Below are 17096 nucleotides of genomic sequence, written 5' to 3'. Positions count from 1 at the left end.
GGTAGCCTTCGAGAGATATCTGGTCATTTAGCATGAATTTCTAATGTACCCAAATGGTATCCAATGGCATTCGACTGTCCTACAAACATTATTCTTGCATTATTCGTCGTCTTACTGCTTTGAGTACGTAGTACACGCCCGACGTAACACACACGCACGTGCAGTTGTGTTCGCTGTCGACTTTTTTTCAGTTTAATTCGTAATAGTGAAAAATATAACAATAAAAATCTCTTCTTTTTAGCCACTATTGGTAACATGTTTTTATATTATTTTGTTTTGGTTTGACAACATGTCATTTGCCGCGAGTTGCGTACAGTCCCTTTAACCCACGCGCACACACACACGCGCAAAGACAGCCCCTCCCACTATAAAGGCTTGGAAGTATGACTCCAGCCGGTGTGTCCACACTGACACAGCCACTGGAGAACATTCTTGCTGGTATCGGTTGGTCCCTTCCACGCCTTCTATGCTAAGTATGCTAAATGTCACAAAATGTAGCAGGAAGGGTTTTTTTTGGTTTTGCTAACAAAGCTAGTTTTAACGTGAACAAACATGGAGCCCTAAAAGTGACTGCAAGTTGACTTAAAAGCCAGCCAACATGGATGCTCATTCTCCTTAAGAAACATGGGAAAATGGGAGCTAACGATGGTAAGATATTTATTTATTCAATGTCTTTCTTGTCAAATTATAAGCTAAAATAAGCTAAAATGTTTATAAGCTAAAATAACTGCTATGTGTGATAGCCAAATTCCTTTGACAAACTACAAACTTAACCTGGTGCATAAAGCTCAATTAAATAACCCCAAAGACTTATTTTTGACGTTTTTAATAGAATTTAGAAGTTACAAGTCGTATATTGCTCATATATTACATGTATACAAATAAAATTACAGTACAGGTCACTTTGCAGGCACAAATCAGTGTTTACGTGTACAGTAATGTAAATTAGGGGTGGGAGAATCGATTTATTTGTTAATATTTGATGCCAGTTTCGGATCCATTATATCTGCTGGTGTTCTTATTGTTATGCTGCTGATATTGAAATATTTACATATGGTTCAGAAATAAAAATGAAAGTCGTCTGAGGGAATAAGTGTCATTTTTGATAGATTTTTTAACCTTTTAAAAAAATATGTAAAAAAAGTTATTATATTATAATTTATATATATATGTATATTATAAATTATTTATATATAAATATATACATTTATTTATATATAAATGGTTGTTTTTAGTTTTGGTTGAAATGGTGATGTCTAGGGGTATTAGCAAGAAAGCCATGAATGAAGCTGTATTTACATTTGACTGATAGTGGTGCTTTGTGCTAGCATGGGCGCAAGGAGCACACAATGTTTCCTGTCTGTACAGCAAACAGTGGTTTCTACGAGAGACAATGTGTGTGTGTGTGTGTGTGTGTGATACTGTTCGTGTGGACACAGTGTGGACCATCGTAGTAAATAACATTGCATGTCTACTTGTTTCTGTATAGATTTGTAAGGCTTTTGTGTGCACACCAAATGGATTAGTTTGGAGTCATGCAGGCATTGTTATTGATGCCAGAGTTATGTAACCCTTTTTAAAAGGACACGCCAACTTGTTATGCTTGTACCGAACTGCCAAAAAAATTTTGTGGATGAAAAAAAGGATTGGAGAGGGTTATTATAAAGTTATTATACATGTTTATTATGCTTACCTCTGTACCTCCTGTTAAAAACTGTTTATGCTTTGTTTTGACATTTTGCATTATCACATTGAGGCAAATATCACTCAGAAAAAACACAAATCATAAAGAAAATTATTTTTACAATGTACATGTACAAATTTGGCAATCAACAATGTTAAATGCAGTACCTTCAAAGTCGAGTGAAGCCTCAGGCTCAGTTACTACTTGTTTGTACACAATAAATAATGTTTCCCATCCAAAAAATGTTTTTTTGTCCACCTCATAGCCACCTCAAGAAGGCTGAAAATAACATCCTTGATCATCCAGAGTAGAAAGTCAAGCCTTTGTTGGCCATACAAAGCTTTGATGTTCTGCAAAACCAAACGGCTGTTCATGCTTTGTTTGATTTTTTTCCCCTCTGGATAAGCAATGTATTTTTTTCAAGCCAATATCTGCTTAACTGATTTTTTGTTTTTGCACACCTGGACCTAAGAACAACTCAAACAAAGATTTGACAAGCGGTACGTGTAGATTTGTAAACCCTGGGTCGGAGTGGTTTGCTGACAGACGATGGAGGATGTCACAGTGATTGGCAGAGCAGTTGTCTTTGTGGGCTTTCAGGGTGCCATTGTGGTGATGATGGCATTTTACAGGTCCTTAGCTAGCGCGCAAGAGGTGATGACGTAAATGCAGACCAAAAAAATCACTTTTCGAGCAGTTTTATGCCATAAAAACAACCACAAGGAGGCAGAAGTACATATGATTAGAGCTTGGCGTGGTTCACTCGACAGCAGGGGGGCGTATATAGAAAAGAGAAGGTTATGCATTGTCGGGGAAATTTTTACGTACGCACATGAACACACAGTTTAGTTCCAAATGTGAAAATTGTAAATAGTTATTTTGTTGTAAAACAACCCTTTTTTGTAGTTATGTTGTGGAATAGTTGTATTTGTTTGAGATATTTGGCAAAAGCAAAAAGCTGTTTTTTTCCCTTTTTTGTTGGGAACAGATATTTTCCTGAAACTTACCCATGTTATAATGCTAATTACTAAAGAACAGAAAAGGGTAGAAGCAAACTTTTTTATGTTGTGGAATAGTTGTATTTGTTTGAGATATTTGGCAAAAGCAAAAAGCTGTTTTTCTCCCTTTTTTTGTTGGGAACAGATATTTTCCTGAAACTTACCCATGTTATGCTGCTAATTACTAAAGAACGAAAAAGGGTAGAAACAAACTTTTTTATGTTGTGGAATAGTTGTATTTGTTTGAGATATTTTGCAAAAGCAAAAAGCTGTTTTTCTCCCTTTTTTTGTTGGGAACAGATATTTTCCTGAAACTTACCCATGTTATATTGCTTATTACTAAAGAACGGAAAAGGGTAGAAACACACTTTTTTATGTTGTGGAATAGTTGTATTTGTTTGAGATATTTGGCAAAAGCAAAAAGCTGTTTTTCTCCCTTTTTTGTTGGGAACAGATATTTTCCTGAAACTTACCCATGTTATACTGCTAATTACTAAAGAACGGAAAAGGGTAGAAACAAACTTTTTTATGTTGTGGAATAGTTGTATTTGTTTGAGATATTTGGCAAAAGCAAAAAGCTGTTTTTCTCCCTTTTTTTGTTGGGAACAGATATTTTCCTGAAACTTACCCATATTATAATGCTAATTACTAAAGAACGGAAAAGGGTAGAAACAAACTTTTTTTTTCTGATGAAGGATGAGTTTAATCTTTCTTTTGGGAGTTTCCATGTTTTTATAGACACAACCCAATATTGTGTGCACCTTGAAAAATCAAGTCAAAATTGTCTAAATTTGGCATTGATGAGTTCATTCTTTCATTCATTCATTTTCTACCGCTTTTCCTCACGAGGGTCACGGGGGTGCTGGAGCCTATCCCAGCTGTCTTCGGGCGAGAGGCGGGGTACGCATTGAATGAGTTAATTATGGTAAATATTTTTAGGCAGTTTGAAGTCTGTTTTTGAAAGGACCATCATGCCACGCCTACATTTTCCGCAAGGTTAAGACTCCTATGAGCTATAGTGTTGCATCATATATATCGTAAAACATGGTCATCCTGGAGGAGGCACTCAGGAACGTAAACATTCAGCACATGTTGCTAAATCTGATATCCAATGCGTTTTCTCCTTCCAACCCACAGAACCCAGTGCAGGAGTGGGGTGAAGAATTTGAGGATGGTGCAGTTTACGGGATCACCCTGCATCGGGTGCCTGTCCCGTCCTCGCCTGACCCCAGCAATGCAAATCCGTCTTGCGCTTTCGTCCAGTACCGAACCATCAAAGTGCGGCGTCTGAAGGCAGCCAGCCTGCAAATGCTTGTGAGTCACCTCCTTGACCCCGCCTGTCTGGAGCAGCAGGACTACAGCAGGATCTTCCTCTCCACATATAGAACCTTCACAAGCACGGCAGAGCTTCTGGAGCTCATCTTTCATCGGTATTATTCCATATTTCTTTACATTACGCCTTAGTCACATCGGCGAGACTGTCTCACGGCTGTGTAATAGTAATAATGCGACATGGAGTGGCAGCACAACACACCAAAAGTCAAAGTACACCTCAAGCTTCTCTCCTTGCACACACATCTTGATGCTTCTGAATCATTTTAGAAAGCTCGCGTTTAAGTAATAAGTAGCTTGTAGGTACTCATTAGCGAGATGTTCCCAACAACAACAACAATTATGTACAAAGAGGCTGAGCCCGACATGAGTCATGGTCTCAGTCCGGAGTAAGGGCAAATTATGTTTCAAGTGATGTACAAAAATAGTGTATATTCAAGAAAAAAAATTATATTTCCATATTTGTCGTTCTGCAGAGATGATGCAGCATCAGAATTGGACAACAACTTAAGGTAGGTGGATGGTTTCTATAGTCGATTTTTGTTTGTGTTTGTGATTACTGGCACACATATACAAGTCAGCTTTTCTGCCTACAATTCTTTTTGAAAATTAATAATTAATCATAAAGTAAATCTTTGCATGTTACTGTATATAATAAAGTGGCTGTTTTCAACTTTTGATGTCAATTACATTGCTTTTTTAACTATAAATGGCACACTACACCACCATAAAGACCTTTCCATTGATAATATTAATTATGGTGATATTTCTTTTCCTACTAGTCCTCCATTGGCTTTTGTCCAGACATGGTTGGATGAGTACAGTGAGGACTTCAGGCATCCTCCACTGCACCCAGGGCTCCGTCTCCTTTTGGATCACCTCAGGATCAGCTCTGCTATTCATGACCGACTACACTGTCAGCCCAACTTGTGCTCACTGGCTGAGCAAGCTGAAAACCTGCTGAAGAGGTTCCAGAAAGAAGGTATTCCACCGTAGTCTTTAGAACGCTTGCATGAAACATGTCAAATTGCTGCTGCTTCTGTTTTACACACTTAAGCTCATTTTATCTTCATATCTTCATGCTGCTTCTTCAGAAGCAGAGACTAATGTGAGAGCTGCTCAGGTAGATGTGGAACAACACAAGCGACTTTCAAGCGATGGGGATTCAGGATGTGAAATCGCTCAGGATCAAGGGGACATTTTGGAATTCTCGGCTGGAGCCATTGCAGAACAACTCACTGGCATTGATTCTGTAAGTCAGAGAACCTTACAAACCTTACAAAAAGAGGCGGGTTCTTAGCATTGGTAGAAATGATAGAAAATGTGTGACTTTTCAAACCATGCTGTTATCATACTGAATTGAAAACCGCAACGGTGGTGTGCTGAAGGTGAATTAGATGTGTTTTCTGAAGAAAATTGTCTTAAAATAAAGTGGTACTTTGCTTTTCGTTATATATTATTCCAAAAAAGGAAGCAGAAACCAAAATGTATGAAAACCAAAGCAATTTTCTCCATAAGAAATAATATAAATCCAAATGATACGATGCAAAATAAATATAAATTTTAAGTTAAATGGATACATTAACATTTAACAAGGCTTTTAGGGGCGAATGGAAGATTCGGATCATTGATGACTTCCTGTACATCCTGGCGCATCCTCAGAACTTTCTTTGGCCCCATTGTGGGTTATTTAGCAGTTAAGCGCAATGTTTGATCATATGAAAACTGTCCAAACATTCATTCATTCATACTGCTTATCCTCACGATGGCTGTGGGTATGCTGGAGCCTACCCCAGCTGTCTTCGAGAAGCGGGTTACACCCTGGACTGGTCGCCAGCCAATCAGGGAGCACATATAGACATATAACATATAACAACCATTCACACCACACTCTCCAGTGGCAAACAATGCATTATTATTTTCTTACCAAGTACAATTTTTGTTCTGATACTGTATATGGAAAAAAAATAGATTTATTGCTTCCCTTGTTATATTTGGTAACATTTATAATCTAATCAGGCTCATTGTTATTTCTTCTCAGGCTTTATTTGTCAAAGTGGCGCCTTACCAATGTTTGGGCTGCATCTGGTCACAAAGAGACAAGAAGGAGAACATGTCCCCCACCATCAGGGCCACCGTGGCCCAGTTTAATGCCATTACCAACCTGGTTATTGTGTCGCTGCTCTGCCGTTCGACCTGCGGTACCTCCAGTCCAACTTCCTGTCGCATGCCTCCCACCGGTCCACCGTATCGAGCTCGCATCATAGAGAAGTGGATCGGAGTAGCACAGGTGGGTGCTTGTTGATTGACCATGGGTCTCTAGGTGACCATATGAAGCAATTATTTCATCTGCAAATCACCGAAGCACCAATGATGGTGATATATTGGTACCACGGAAATGATACACACACGAGTGTTGTGAATAAATTCATAAGGTGTAAATGTAGGTCAGCACTTCTAATATGTGCCACATACACTATTGTCACAAAATATTGACTTGTACTTCTCTGCAGGAATGTCGCAATTTGAAGAACTTCTCCTCACTCAGGGCAATCCTATCCGCCCTTCAGTCCAATGCGGTCTACAGACTGAGAAAGACCTGGGCTGCAGTCAGCAGGTAAACGCAGAAAACTCTTTTTCCAGCCACAGCTGGGTTTTATGTTGTGTATCGTAACTGACTTTTAATGAGGGCCTTGAACCTTCGTCAAGAGCAATTTCAGCAAATGACCTGCTCCAGGGCGACCCACATTATAGGGCCAGTCATGAATGTTGTGGTGGGATAGTAAAATGTCAAGGCTCATAAAGGCAAAACTTAATAGTGTTTCTCTGTGACATAACACCTGCTCATGGACAAAGTTGTCCCAACTATAATAAAGGACATAAGTTAATCATTATATCCAATATTGGTTATGTTAAGTTACTCATGCATATAATATACTCACATATTTCTGTTGATGTTTTTTTTTCAGGGACAACATGGCTACATTTGATAACCTATGTGAAACCTTCCCTGATGAAAACTGTCTTCTCACCAACCGAGAACTCCTGATGGAGGTGAGACCCAGCACTAATGTGAAGGCATACATTATTGGCATATTCCGTCAATGCCTTTTGCATCCTGACACATACATCACGAAAAATTTAGCGTAGCACGTTAAATGACAAAAATTTCCCGTTTTGACCAATACCTATATTTTTTTTAAGTTAATGTATCTGTGAAAGTCAACCCCTGAGTTGTTGTGCTTTCAGGGATCTGACCTGAGGGTGTTATAAAGGATTACACCAGATAGCATATATATCTTCAACATATGATAATGCAGCTCTAATCTTATATTATGTTAAGTCAAGCATGTAAAGAATTGAAGAAGACACCCTTCTACATTTTTCTATTTCAGTTATGAAAAGGATTGATGTTTTAGTTAATGTTTACACGCATATTTAATGAAAAACCGGAGGGTTCCAGTACAGTCTGTTCCCTTTTTTCGATGCGGTCTCCTTCAGGCGACTTGGGACAGAGGTTTCATCTGTTTGCAGATCACCACTTCTTGTACTTGTACTCAATGTTCCTATTGAATAGAATTGCTGGGGAATTATGAAAATTCATTTCGACTGAAGTCACAACGAGACAGCACAATGGTTCCTCACAACCAGATGCTTCTGGGTTTGAATCGTTTGGCCTTTTCTGAATGGAGTCGCCATGTTCGGATTTCCTCCCACAGTCTAAAAACATGGCTTCAGTGAAGACTCTACAGGTGTGAATGTTTGACCTGGGTTTGATTCTCCGATTCTCCGCTTACCGTCTAGGGTGTACCCCGCCTCTCACCCCAAGACAGCTGGGCTAGGCTCAAGCATATCTATGACCCTAGTGAGGATAAGCGGTATAGAAAATGGATGGACTTAGGTAATTAACCCATTCACTACTAACCCGACCACACAAAGAGGTGATGATGCCACTCCACAATAGAAGAGAGCATGTTTGGTGCAATTATAAGCCTACATCTTTCCCATTGATATACATGCTCCGCAGCGACCAGAAAGTGTTGCATGAAGGAGGTTACGCATTGAAGGGAAATTTTAACACGTGCACATAAACAGTTCAGTTTTTTTGGATAAAAGAAGAGAATCTTTTTGTGCCTTCATAAATAGCCACTATGGAGAGGGATGACTTTTGAAAAATGGCTGAGATTGACTGCTTCCACTAAAAGTGGTAACTCCGAAGGACCGTCTATGTGTGCCCTGTGCTTGACTTGACAACCAGTCCAGGGTGTACTCCGCCTCTGTCCTCATAATCTGGGGTAGAATTCACCAGTAGAAAATGAATGAATAACCTGAGTTCACAGCCTGGTGTTGCATTCAAAGAAAAGCTGTAACGTGGCCTTCCTCGTTCTTACACAAGTGACACAAGTCAGTTTTTACGCTACAAGCTGCTATGATTGTTGATGTGTATATTTTACAAACACTTATTAACTTACATTTCAAAAGCATACACTGTTAGCTACTTCTGACCTTCTTTTAAACGGGACGCCGCTCAAAAGTGCGTGGATATTTTGGGAGAAATATTATCCAAGCAGTGTTTAATTTTCAGCTATGCCTCAGGGGGAGAGATTCTCCAAGTAACGCTCCAAGTAAAACATTATGGGATGTGTTGTAATGTTGTTTTTAAAGCAGACACAATTAGTTTTCAAGATGACAAAAAAAAAACATTATACAGTTCCACGAGTGAGAGACACATGATTCCACTCCCACTGACATATATATAGTGGAGCGTCTTGAGCATGGCAGAGACCCGACCTATCTTTGGCCTGGCTCAGTACTAAACAGGTTTCAAGTGGCCTCAGACCAGTAGGATTATAGGCCAGTAATAATAGACGACAGCAGAGTGCTTTATGACTCATCTGTAAAGTCTCCTGGGCTGAAACAGGAGCCAGCAATCCTACTAACCCAGACCTACCTTGCATGAAAGTAGGACACTTTCAATGCCATGAAAGAATGGTACATATTAAACTGTTCCAAAAGACTAATTGGTAATGCCTTGTTTTTTCTGCAGAGTACCTCCAGTGGAGTGGTGCCCTACCTGGGTACCTATTTAACTGTCCTCACCATGCTGGACACAGCCCTGCCAGACACAGTGGAGGTATGTTTGGCATCCTGAGAAACTAATACATGGAGGGCTTTTAAAGGAACAGTATATGTAATAAATGACTACTGTTATCATATGATTTATTTGTACTCCCAATACACAGAGGGAGGAAATGATTTAAGGATATTATTGCCATGTTGGCAGTTTCTGACACAGTTGGGGATGACTAAACAAAACAGAAAAATAGGTTTCCCATTCTGCTTTATATATTTAGTCAAAATGCATTCATGTCTCGGATTTCTTGGCGCATACCATTGCTCTGAAGCATGTCATAATGGTCATAATGGTAGCCCCTTGTAGTTTGTTGGTCCATCATCTTAACTTTGCTTTTTAACATACCTCATACACACTTAAAAATACATTCTTCGGTTGTCATGCTTGTTTTTGCATTTGTACTGCCGCTTAAGTTATTTAGTGATTTATGAATTTAATACATACCCTTGTAACAATTCACTCCTTTGACAGGGTGGACTCATAAACTTTGAGAAGAGGAGGAGGGTGAGTCGTTCCCCTTGGTACCATATCACTCTGTTTTCCTTTATCTTTCTCCCTTTTCATCTTGTTGCTGCCAAATACAAAGTTGTCCACATGTAGTCATTTTCTCAACATCCAGCATTTTTATTCAGTTTTACATGTTCATTTCTCTTCTGGCAGGAGTTTGAGGTTCTGTCGCAAATCTGTGTGCTGCAGTCATCCTGTTCCCAGTTCAGCCTGCCTCACCATCCCAGAATTGCTGATTGGATGCGAGGACATAAACTATTAACTGACCAAGAAAGGTATGCTGAATATTAAATAACACAACTGTGTTTTTGACCACTGTCAGTGACAAACCACCTCCAATCATTTAAAATATGAAAAATAATTGTTATGGAGGAATTCAATACAGTAGCCTTCCTGCAAGTAACTGAGATGCATAAACTAGTGTCTGTTTTTGCTGCATGTAGGTGCTAGCATTACAACCGACAAGACAAGCTAGGTAAAAGTACACCAAAAATTTTTTCCCACAAAAACAAAAAAATACCATAATTTCCGATGTAAAAGTCACAACTTTTTTGTTAAACTTGGAACCCTGTGGCTTATGCAGTGGTTTGGCTAATTTATGGCCACGTTCTAATCTCTTGACATCTTCTATATTTCAGAAGTACTACTAAGCAGTGCCCCTGGCAACAATGACCAATGAAATACAGGAGGGGAAGCTATTAAAATAGTTGCTTTTTTATTTTAAACTTGTAATTTTTTACCTACTTTTTGGGTGTCAAGTTGCTGTGTGATGATTTTAGCATTCTTACTAAAATAACACCATGAGTCAGACTGCTATCTTAAGTAATGACTGCCTGTGATTTCCGGTGGATTGATTAGCTTGTAGTGAGTTTTCTCATAGTTCATGATTGGTTCCTTTGCGCTAATCCAGAAGTCATAAATTTGCTGATTAATTAACAAGATGCTACAAAAATGTCCTTAGCGAAGGTAGTAAAAGTACTTTTTTTGTCCAGCTATGAACTATCGAGACAGTTGGAGCCTCCCGTGGACGTGTGTTCACCAACTCCCTGGAGCCATCGAACGCTCACCAAGAAACTGTCCTCGTGAGTATCATGCACACAAGAGTATCCATGGTAACTTGTATACTCACATACAAAATACATTATATGTGTATGGCTTTTGATCATCCGAAATTTTAGCATTTTGACAATGAGTGAAGGATCCAAAAAGCCCCCGGCGGACCAGATTAGTGTTTCATCTTCCGGATCCAGTGGATCAGAGTTGGAAGATCTGTCCTCCCCAAACGCTGCCTGTTCCATCCGACTACAGGTAAACAAACATGTGCATGTATGCGTCATATTTTTGGACAGTCTGCCCTTTTCCAGAGTTTGCATCCTCATCAGTGATCTCTTTGTTGTAGGCTGCAATGACGTCGATTAATGGTTCTTTGTCCTCTGGACAAAGCCATCTTTTGTACTCAGCAAACAAACACTTCCACTGACAATTACATTAAACCAAGTGACCCCTTAGTCACTGTCCCTTTTCAACTTCTGATGTTTTAGTACAATATTTCTACAATATGAACAGGTAATTAAACATACACATTTTTTTTTAATGATTAAAAGCCGTCCCCCTCGGTACCGGCCATTTTTGATGATTTTGACTGAAAAATTCCTGTATCCAGACGGTGATCCGGATCCACATCCAATTTCCAACAATTCCTGAAAATGTCATCCAAATTCATTCATAACTTCTCAAGTTATTTTGAACACAAGCAAGCAAACAAACAAATAAACACTGGCAAAACATAACTCATGCACTGTGCTTGCAGTTGGCACTTTGTGGAGGTAATTACAAGCTAAAGTAATTTCAAGCTAAAACTCTCTGAACTCCTCAACATCACTTCCTGTCCCTTAGCACCTGAACACAATTACACGAACAAGCACAAGCACAAGCTTATTTATGTCTTACATTACTTATTTTCGCTTATTTTGTCTACCATAACAGGTAATTTGAGTGTAAAGTTGACTATAGGGGTGTTATTGCATGCCTAGAGGGCTCTAATAATGTTGAAAATGTTGACATTTAAAGGGTCATTAATACATTTTTTTACCTATAAAAATATTTGTATAACTACTTTGCAGGTACAGACGGTCAGGTCTGTACCACGATGAAGCAAATTTGTCGATTTTTTTTGTCAAATTTAGAATTATAATGTCCATAATTAGGCCATGTATTGGAGGAAAACCTGTCTAATTCCTGTCTAATTTGCCCTACATTGGTAAAACATTACATAATTACCATTTTCTCAGCAAATGAAGTAACATTTTACTCTTCTTTCTAATTTGCCATCCTACAGTCGTTCCACAGTTCTTGCAACAACGTATCAGAGGTCTTTTCTTCCCCGTCCTCCTCCTCGTCTCCCTGCTCTTCGGCCACCTCCTCTCCGGACTCCCCAACTCCTTCAGGTTCCTCCTCGGATTCCCTTTGCTCCTCAACCACATCCTGTGCCACTGCTTCGGCTACGTCCACCCCGCACCACAAACGCTCTGTGTCCATGACGTCCCTGCCCATCTACAACCGCCAGGGCGCCGACTCCTGTGTTGTGAGGGTCAGCGTGGACCTGGGCCGCAACAACGGCAACATGTACAAGAGCATCCTGGTGAGTTGAGTGTGTGGTGTTTTTTAGACGGTCTTTTATGAAGCAAAAGATAAGCTCACAAAGAGTGTAAAGTAGCAAAATAATAAAGGAAGGCTAGGATGCACAGCTGCTGTACATGTCATGTAAAACTCACCACGGGAAGTGGTAAACAGACTTGTACAAAAGATACAGGAAACAGGAAAAATGTGCAAGCAATTGCCAGTTTCGATTATGTCGACAACCGCTTATGTCTATGTCTGAGGGGCGTCTGCATAAACGTATTCAATGTATTTACATGTGTTATGCATATTGAATGGTTGGAAGTGCACCAAACGGGTGCTTGAGAATTGTAACTGATGTGTGTTGTTCTTTGCATGTCTCAGTTGACCAGCCAGGACAAAACTGCACACGTGATTCAGCGGGCATTGGACAAGCATCACCTGGAGCACATGAACTGGCAGGAATTTACTCTGACACAAGTCATCTCACAAGAGAGAGGTCAGAACCCATGTTTCTGATCATTCTAATCACCGCTTGGGTTCTTTTTTGATCAATTAATCTTTTTTTTTTTCTGTTTTCAGAGCTACACATACCAGACAAAGCAAACGTCTTCTATGCCATGTGCACCACTGCCAACTTTGATTTTGTCCTGCGTTGGTTCCACAAAGGCCAGAAGAAACCACTGAGAGCCACGTCAAGTCTTGGGCGGTACTCCAAATAGCACCACTTAACCGTAAAGAAGCCTTTTATTGTAATACTACAACCAAACCTCAGCTTTTTTTACACTCCATTTGCCATAGGATTCAGTTTTCGTCAACATTTTTTTGCCCAAATTTACATATAGTATTGCACGTGCCAAACACTGCATTTTTTATTGAGTGCGACTGCAAAATAACCCGCCATGGGGCCAAAAAAAATGAGAAACACTACAGAATGATCTTACCAGTGTTCCATCCATTCATCATTTATATGTACTATATTGTATTTTTTTTTGTTAATATTTTGGGGTTTCTGGATGATTTCCCATGGGAAAACTTGTCTCAGTTTTTGGTGTCGAACCTTTTGGAACAAAAACCGAGGTACCACTGTGTATTATATTATGTTCCACCTCATTTGTAGCGGAAATGAGATGTGGTGAAGCTCTTATGGTAGCAGAAAAGCACTTTATAGCGGATGCTGTCGTATTCTGGTAGGAATCCCCTTTCCTCTAATGTGATCTAATACAAGAATTGTCCAACATTTTGCTTTTTTTGTATACCTAATCCGTGATTTTGAACCCAGGGACTGTTGTTAGCAGTTAGTGATTGGAATTTAAATATATATGTGACCTACAAACTGCGTGGAATCATTAACACCCTGTGGGAAAAAAAGGGAAAGGAGGTCAGAAGAGCATGAAGAGCTTAAAAAGAACTCCAGGGAAGTGACACTGTGTTCTAAGCCTTTCGAGGCGCGCCCGTGCCAGCTGACAAGTGGGCGGCGGTGTTCTTACCAGGGAGCACCGTGTTCCTTTCACCGCACCTCCTGTTGCTGTGTAACTGGCTCCCAGCCTTGACAGGAAGGTTGGCATTCCCCAGCCTGGTACCATGGTAGCAGCAGACACTTCAGTGCACATAATGTCACTTATTGTTATATGTATATATGAATTGTATGGCTTTATATCCTCCGTGCTTCACTTGGATCATGCTATTGATCGCACATTGTGACAACTTCCTGCTTATCCTTAAAACTGAAATTGGGTGCCTAATTTGAGTGTTTCCTGATATTACTGAGATTATTTAATAATGTAAAAAAATGCTTAACAAATGTATTTAAACAAGTGGTTCAGATAGTTTTAGATGTTTTCATTTCAGTGACGTCAGGGTGATGCTGACGGTATTTATCTTGAAAGACGTGGAAGGAAATGTACTTGCTGCTTGTACAAGACATATTGGTACAAAGAGCAAACTAAGTAGAATTAAATGTGTAAACAAAATGCTCTATTGAAAGAAATAAACAAAAAAATGTCAAAACACTTGTATATTACTATTGTCCCCACGTTATAAAGATTGATAATGTGTTTTCCTGCTCTGCAGTACAGGATTTGTCACTTCCTGTTTTGAGCTTTTAATTTGTAAGTATTTCCTGCCGACTGTTACGTGCTGCCGCTTTACGAGCTGTAGTGTGTAACAGCTGGCTTCAATTAGCAATCAGGTGGGTTCAAAAGCACAGCGCCATTTGGAGGCTATTCACCGAAAGTGGCTCTGTCAACTCAAGATTTGTCCTCAAGATGGAGCCCAATAAGACCGAAATTCCCAAAACAGAAGGAAAGATACTGCAGCTAACTTCTCCGGTGCGTGTTCACGTTTAAGGGGCCATTTGACGCCATTCTGCTTCCGCTGAAAGTATAGCCACTGCGGCTAGTGTATTTTACATAAAATAGTCATTTTGAGTTCCCAAAAGTGTTTCTTTAAATTTATTAACGATCAACATTGCACAACTTTGACATTTTAGCACTTATCCGTTAAAAAATACATTGGAGCAAATGTAATATCAGAAATCATTCGTCGTTTTACCACTAGATGGCAGTATTGACGTACCAAGTGTTTTCTTCCAGTTGATTGATGCCTCCTAGTGCTTATTTCTCAAGCAAATATTGAAATATAAGAAGACTAATGGGCTAAATGACTGTTGTGACATTTCCATCTGATAACAGTGGCCTAAGTATATATTATTTCGTATTGCATTTTATTGCTAGTGCTCGTGTGAGCATATCTATCGGTTTTACGGACGTTTATACTAATACATGTTTTCTTGTTTTTCATCATTCTTGTTTTCTTGAAATATAGATGAATTGCCAGTGGTGGAAAAGGTTTGGACAGCCCGACTAGAGACTAGAGCTACCTCAGGTATATTGTGACACACAACAGCGACAGAACAACGTTCATTTGTATTTCAAAACACCGTGTGAGGGCCTTTTTAACGCATCTTTCCACATAAGTGAAGCTGAATTGCTGTTATGTCATATAATTGACCACTAGAGGGCAGTACAAAACTGCTGAAAAAAAAGCGAACATATGATGTACTGACAGCTTGTGGCCGTTAGGGGGCAACAACAGCTGCTCAGCCTTGAACTCGGTCACATAATAACCATGACATGTGACATTAGTGATGCCCTACTTTTTTCCAAGGAGCCTGATCTTGGACATCTAAACTCAATGCAAGGGTAATTTGAATAGAATGGGATCTGTTTATTTTCCGCTCAGAAGCATGGCAGGCATTTAGATACAGTAGGTGAGGTTATTTAGAGGGGATGCACAGGTCAGCAGTTCTGGAGGAGAAACAGGACACTCCCCTCATCTCATACTTTCTCATGTATTATACATGTGTGTGATGTTCAAGTGCTGCGCTGGCGTGTGTACCGCATGTGTGTTTTGTTTTTTTTTTGGAGTAGCGAGCCCTGCAGAACCTGCAAGACCTTCAAGGTCTTATCCGGATTTGTCCGGGAAATATTTCTTACACGTTTCTGAGGATTGATGAGACATACGGAGTTGAGTCACCAGTAAAATCAATAATACTCTACTTCGCCGAGAGGAAGTCTGAGATATGTTAGTTTATAAAATGTTCCCTACTTCATTTTTTGTTCTGTGCATATCATTATGGTGTCTGTGTTATTTTTGCACATAACCTTCATTCATTAATTTTAAATGAATGGGGGTGCTGGAGCCTATCCCAGCTATCTTCAGGCGAGAGGCGGGGTACACCCTGGACTGGTCGCCAGCCAATCACAGGGCACATATAGACAAACAACCATTCACACTCACATTCATACCTATGGACAACTTGGAGTTGCCAATTAACCTAGCATGTTTTTGGAATGTGGGAGGAAACTGGAGTACCCGGAGAAAGGATGCACAGGGAGAACATGCAAACTCCACAAAGAGATGCCTGAGGGTGGAATCGAACACAGGACTCCTAGGTGTGGCATGCGCGCTAACCACTCGTCCGCCGTGTTTGCACATAACATCAAAACATAATTAGATTAATCGAGATCTATCAGTCTGGAAAAGCTTTAGCATTATACACAATTATACACAAATGTCAGGAGTTCTGAATCGGTCCACTATTGTCATGAGAAAGTGTCACAAGCTGGTTTTGAGTCATTGCCCATGTGAGCACCGACACCTCCAAGCAGAACAACACCATCCCCGGCAGAAGCACAGTGAGGCCCCATCCTTTTACCCAAAGGCAGCGTAAGGCTCCCCCCTGGAACCCTAATGTTAGTCCACACTCTGGTCTTGTAAAACTTAAGACGGACAGCTGTCCTCTGTCTCACCCTTCCAAGAATGACCTTCAGCTGCCGTTAGTTGGATGTGTTTTTTTTTTTTTTTAAACCTCCTTCTAGATGTTTCACTTGTTTGTAAAATTAGCCTTAAAAGCATGTCAAAGCTTTGTTTTGATAAACAAGGCTTTCTTCCCCATTCTTGGAAGAGGATGTGGACTGTCACACTTGTTTTCACAAACACACAACCTCCTTTATTTCTCTTCGCTCCGAAAGCCCTCCTTTTGTCCAAAAACAAGGTTGTAATCAATATAACATGCAGTATAATTCATCAACATTACAATAAACACACAGATATTTGTGAATATAAAACTGAACTCAAATCAATCCAAAATCAATACTTGCCGGATATTGGTAATGATGCTATTTGGTTCATTGGTTCCAGACCCAGCAATTTCCACTTATTTAGAAATTGGAATATTTTAATAGTTATAGCATGGAAAAACATGTTTACAAGCTTGTAAATGGGGGTTTTAACATTATTGGAGCCCTCGAGACATGAA

General features: G+C 39.7%; 1 protein-coding gene across 2 annotated transcripts; it reads left to right on the top strand.

Annotated features, from left to right (window-relative positions):
• Nucleotides 1-379: 379 nt before the first annotated feature.
• rgl3b (ral guanine nucleotide dissociation stimulator-like 3b) lies at nucleotides 380-14274 on the top strand. 2 transcript variants are annotated; one of them, XM_058048708.2, is made up of 16 exons: nucleotides 380-648; nucleotides 3820-4112; nucleotides 4491-4526; nucleotides 4797-4996; nucleotides 5109-5266; nucleotides 6056-6304; nucleotides 6528-6631; nucleotides 6984-7068; nucleotides 9062-9148; nucleotides 9620-9652; nucleotides 9809-9930; nucleotides 10648-10737; nucleotides 10834-10963; nucleotides 11994-12296; nucleotides 12659-12773; nucleotides 12857-14274. In XM_058048708.2, the coding sequence occupies exons 1-16, from the start codon at nucleotides 625-627 to the stop codon at nucleotides 12994-12996; spliced, it is 2169 nt and encodes a 722-aa protein (XP_057904691.2). In that variant the 5' UTR covers nucleotides 380-624; the 3' UTR covers nucleotides 12997-14274. The 2 variants fall into 2 exon arrangements, with proteins under 2 accessions (XP_057904691.2, XP_057904692.2); XM_058048709.2 differs by lacking the exon at nucleotides 380-648 and adding an exon at nucleotides 1412-1655.
• The last annotated feature ends 2822 nt before the right edge of the window (nucleotides 14275-17096 follow it).

The sequence above is a fragment of the Doryrhamphus excisus genome, linkage group LG16 (assembly GCF_037039965.1).
Source record: "Doryrhamphus excisus strain RoL-2023G ecotype Guam linkage group LG16, RoL_Dexc_Guam_v1.1, whole genome shotgun sequence".
In the NCBI taxonomy this organism is placed as follows: Eukaryota; Metazoa; Chordata; class Actinopteri; order Syngnathiformes; family Syngnathidae; genus Doryrhamphus; species Doryrhamphus excisus.
The sequence above is the reverse complement of the archived record's forward strand: the minus strand, read 5'-3'. Positions and strand labels throughout refer to the sequence as shown.

Excerpts from the sequence above, each read along its gene's own strand:
- rgl3b (XM_058048708.2), top strand. The coding sequence starts at position 625 with ATGGGAAAATGGGAGCTAACGATG. Across the intron at positions 4,113-4,490 it reads CTGGAGCTCATCTTTCATCG|AGATGATGCAGCATCAGAAT; the intron begins GTATTATTCCAT and ends GTCGTTCTGCAG. Across the intron at positions 9,931-10,647 it reads CTATTAACTGACCAAGAAAG|CTATGAACTATCGAGACAGT; the intron begins GTATGCTGAATA and ends TTTTTTGTCCAG.